Source organism: Populus alba, chromosome 11 (assembly GCF_005239225.2).
Source record: "Populus alba chromosome 11, ASM523922v2, whole genome shotgun sequence".
Lineage (NCBI taxonomy): Eukaryota > Viridiplantae > Streptophyta > Magnoliopsida > Malpighiales > Salicaceae > Populus > Populus alba.
In genome coordinates this window covers 21,645,288-21,650,208 of record NC_133294.1, presented here as the reverse complement: position 1 = coordinate 21,650,208, position 4,921 = coordinate 21,645,288, and the positions used below count along the sequence as shown (strand labels likewise).

Below are 4,921 nucleotides of genomic sequence, written 5' to 3'. Positions count from 1 at the left end.
GTTCATGGAGTGTGCCTTGAGTCTATCTGTGAGTTTATTTATTCCTTATCTCTTTATATAATATAGTGATAATGGCTGGTGAGTTTAGTTTGATAGCCATTTAACACGGATTATAATTGAACAAAAAAAAAAAGGATTTTAATTGCTTAAGTGAAGAGTTGCTTTGGCATTATTTCATATAATTTGAAATTGTATTTCATTCATATTATATAATAAATTATATATTTATTATGTAAATGATCAAATTATTTGTGAATCTATTTAATTTTTTTTAAAAAAAATTCCTGACAAATCTCTTAAAGATAGAAGGTGTTAACTGTTTAATGCTTAATATAGACACACACACTTAAAGAAATAAACAACAAGGCAAAAACAAATAAAGTAATAAAATGTGAATAAGAAATATAAAGGAAAGCAATAAAGGAAAGAGATAAATTATATATAAAAAAAAATGTGAATAAAATTACATATATAGAGTTGTCCATAATATCAAGTTTCCTTAAAAAATAAAAACAAAAAAAAATATTGTACAATTGTGTCAAGAAAAGAATGGCAATTAATTATTGTTTTGCCACATTGGTCCAAGTGAGCAGAACACCCCAATGTCATATTTCATCAATCACTCATGTTGTTGGCTTATAAGAACATGAAGTGATTGATGTGTTCTGACTTCACACTTGGACACCAAATTAGCTGCCTAAGTTTCAATGAAATTCAAAGTACCGTATAGACATATAATCAATGATTCTGAAAACCCATCACTTCGTCTCTTGCATTCTTCAAAATTTGACCGAACCCAACAAAGAAATTACTCATCCTGTTCACCATTGCTAGCTAGGGTTCATCCCAGTAGACAGATCGAGCCATAGCAGAAGCTTCATCTTTTCAGACATTAAACATGGCATGGCATAGATTCGGGGAGATATAGGTGGTGGGCCTATGTGGATCACTGCATGCCGCCCTGCAATGGAAACTGTTGCAACTTTTGCTACCTCTGAGAGCCCCCCCCCTCATATCCCTTTCTATCCTGTTGGCTAAAGCAGCAGGGTGATCCGTACGAATTAAATGGAACGAAAAGCAAAGTCAAAACCCTAACAACCCTAGTTACTTAGATATACCTTCTCCTTGTATTCCCTTTCCTCTCCAGTTCCCTTCCTTTCCATATATGGGGAGTAAAAGTTGCCTGTGTGAATCAAAAAACGCTTTTTTTTAAATGATAATAGAGGATTATATTAAAATAACCATTTAGAGGATGGCCAAAGTAGAAGAAGGAGAAATTATTTGTTACAAAACCTAAAGATTGCTAAATGTAAAAGTTGGAAAAAAAACATTATAAAAAAAACCCAAATTGCTGTTAAATGGCCATCTACTAAAAATTTAAATATTATCAATTTGTATTACTTTAATCCTTTGATTATTGGTGTTTGTACACCTCCGGGACACTGTCTGAATTAACTTCTGATGAAGTTATTTCCCAGACAAACAATCAATGGGATGTTAGAATAAAATATGCTTCCTAATCTAGTTGAATTTTCTTTAAAATCAGATTATTTCTAGTTGGCCAAATACTCCAAGTAACACTAAAAGTAAGAAGATTCCATGTTTTTCTCTGAAATTTACTCTTAGCCATTGTATGTCATTGGAAAAGAAGCTCGTTGAAAAGTCTTTAGGACACATCAAGAGATACCCCACCAAGAGATGAATTTTATTTTTAACCAAAAAATCCCAAGAAAACTTTTGTCCAATAACACTCTTGAATTTCAAATAAAGATGAGAAGTCAAGTATCTTAATACATTTCTATTATTTTTTTGCATTGGTTTTAGATTTTATTATTTTTAGATCTTTTATCTCTTTAATCTTTAATCATGTTGAAATTTTTTTAAAAAAAATCATCAAGAAATCACGAGATTAACAAAGCTATAAAATGTTTAATTAACAAAGTAAACATACTTTTTTCAAGTATCGAACCAGCAGCTGTGAGATGAACGTTAAGATTATAAAATTAGTTTAATAATAATAAAAAAAGTTGTGTAAAGAAACAATAAAGTAAATAGCATACTGAAGCTTTTATTGCTAGTTGGGGGTAAAAACAATTACGATTAGAAGCTCATTCTCTCCGAAACAGCTGGCTTTTTTAGGATCTTATGGGGGGGGGGAAATGCAGAAATTTTTAATGTATACCACCCAGGACGATGACATTGACAAGTTCACATGAGCCCAACCAAATAATACATGAGGTCCCTACATATAAACACAGCCCTCCACTTCTTTCTCTTTCACGCTCTCTCTCTCCCTCTCTCTCTCTCAAGAAAGATAGTAGCAAAGATTTAGAATTTATTCAGGAGGAAGAAAGGCAAAATTGCCTAACTTGAGAAGCTTCCAGGGAAATGCCCCTGTAAGAAAATCACACACATATTCCCACCCTTGCAACTCTAATACTTGATTTTTGGTTTTCACATTCTAAGGTCAACAACTAGAGGAACTTGCACTCTTTGAAACGTATGTGAAGGTGTTTGTTGTCTAGTTTTGGTTTCTCTTGAACTTGGTCAAAGAATATAGCACCGACTGTCATTGAAATGGGAGTTATTGCCTATCTGTTTTTATTTTCTTGGTCTTTGAGATTATGGAAGGAGAATAATCTTTAACCCTAAAAAAGTGATAGACTTTACTAGTACTAGTTTGTTTTGATAACCAATTTGCCTTCAAACACCCTCCCCCCTCTCTCTTCTCGTTTTCTTCATAGAAGAAAGCTATTGCTAGTTTTTGCTACCCTCCTTTGATTTTTACTTCTTCTTAGCTGGCTAATATTAGATCTTTCCGAAGGAAAAGACAGAGTTTTTTCTTTTATTAGGAAAAACATGGAGTTTGGGTCAGGTTTTAGTGAAGAAGATCAAATAAGTAGAGGAAAAGGACTCCCTTTTTCTTCGTACTCATCTTCTTCATCTCCTTCATCTTCTTCTTCTCATCAAAAAAACCAACTTGTGGTCCCTTTAGGCCAAATCTTTGAGAACCACCAAATGGGTTCTTGGCTAGGCAACAAGTATGACCAAGAAGATCAAGATACATCAAGATTTGATGAGAGTGGAGCTTCCACCGCCGCAAAACTTGACCTTATGGATGTCAATGATGATGAAGAAGGGGGCCGAGGAGAATCTAGCTGTGTGGTGATAAAAAAGGAGCACATGTTTGATAAGGTCGTAACTCCAAGTGATGTAGGAAAGCTAAATCGCCTTGTGATCCCAAAACAGCACGCAGAGAAGTACTTTCCTTTAGATTCATCATCGAATGAGAAGGGGCTTTTATTGAATTTTGAGGATAGGAATGGTAAAGCTTGGACATTTAGGTATTCGTACTGGAATAGTAGCCAGAGTTATGTTATGACTAAAGGTTGGAGCCGTTTTGTGAAGGAGAAGAAGCTTGATGCTGGTGATATTGTGTCGTTTCAAAGAGGGGTAGGTGAATTGGGTAAAGATCGTTTGTACATTGACTGGAGGCGCCGGCCGGATGCACCGGACCACGCCTCTCACCACCAACTCTACCACCACAACCACCCTTTCTCATCAATCCCTTGGAGCCCTTTACTCATGCGCCCGCCAACAGCACCAATTTTGCCGAGGGACCACCTCCACTTGTCTAATCCTAATAGAAATGCCTATTACAATGCTGGTGGCAGTTATTATGGCCATGGATATGGTAATTATAACAATGTGGTAAACCCTTGTTCATCTTCTGGGTCAGTTTTTTACATGAGATCATCAGCAGGAGCAGCAGTTGAACCAACCCCACAACAAGTTGGAATGGGGATGGTGCAATGGCAGCTAGGAGGAGGTGCGGTTGTCGAGCCAGTGGTGTATGACTCGGTGCCGGTAGTCCAAGGGAAAGCAGCGGCAAAGAAACTGAGGTTGTTTGGTGTAAACATGGATTGCCCCATTACTGATCAATCTGAAAACTATGATCGCAAATTGTCCTCAACAACAACAGCAGCAGCAGCAACATTACCTCATAATGCTACTATTGCATTGCAGCCTCCTCCTCAACTTGCTTCACAGTCTCTGCAGCATCCCCTCCACCAAATGAGACTCTATAGAGGCACCCCACTACCAGCACTGCCACCCTCCAATACCCAATTTCTCCACAAAGGGAAGTCATCGTCATCCTCCTCCTCCATGTCCTTGGATTTAGATATCTGAGATTATTGACTCCTCATGAGGTCCAAAATTCTAAACTTTGCCATCAATAAACACAACAACAAGGTCCACACCAAGACAGCTAGCTAATTTGTTCACTTCCTTTACATTAGATTTCTTCATTTCTTTTCATGCTCAACAAGACCCCATAAATCACAAATGTTGATTCTTCACCAGTCATTCCTTGATGACGATGAATAAAACAGGAATGAAAAGGATCTTATCAATGAATTAATATTGCTTCCCACAAAGTGCACAAGGGAATTGTTCAAAGCAACAAGGGTTTTTCAAAGGATTTATTAGCCAGCTGCCAGAAAGCAAAAGAAACTTTGAGAGAGCAATCTATTTCTAGCATCTGCCACCAATGTTTCAAGTACTATCTTTCTTTTTCACTTTGTGTAAATATATGTAGTACATGTCAATAGATATAGGCTTATATCAGAGACATAGATCCATCCTTGTTGCCCAAGATTCCATGATTTCTTTTCTTTTTTGTAGGGCCTGGTTTCGTTTTCCTCATTATGTATCAACGCCATGGTTTCCCACTTATTTTATTAGATTCCAACATCTTATATTCTCTTTGGGCACTAAATATCCTCTCTGGAGTCTCTCTTTCTTCACTGATAGCTGAAGTATTTAGTAGTATACAAACTTTCCTGACTCTTGTGTGTAGACTGAGTACTGTAAGATTATTAGCAACCTGATATAATTTGTAGCAGCTTGTTTTTTTCTC

The 4,921-nt window shown here is 36.5% G+C and overlaps 1 protein-coding gene across 1 annotated transcript; it reads left to right on the top strand.

Moving 5' to 3' along the window:
- Positions 1 to 2,297: 2,297 nt before the first annotated feature.
- Positions 2,298 to 4,921, top strand: LOC118040751 (B3 domain-containing transcription factor NGA1). Its single transcript, XM_035047772.2, has 2 exons — positions 2,298 to 4,561; positions 4,687 to 4,921. Exon 1 carries the CDS (start codon positions 2,860 to 2,862, stop codon positions 4,189 to 4,191), a length of 1,332 nt encoding a protein of 443 aa, XP_034903663.1. The 5' UTR covers positions 2,298 to 2,859; the 3' UTR covers positions 4,192 to 4,561; positions 4,687 to 4,921.

Coding starts and splice junctions, on each gene's coding strand:
- LOC118040751 (XM_035047772.2), top strand. CDS start 2,860: ATGGAGTTTGGGTCAGGTTTTAGTGAAGAAGATCAAATAAGTAGAGGA.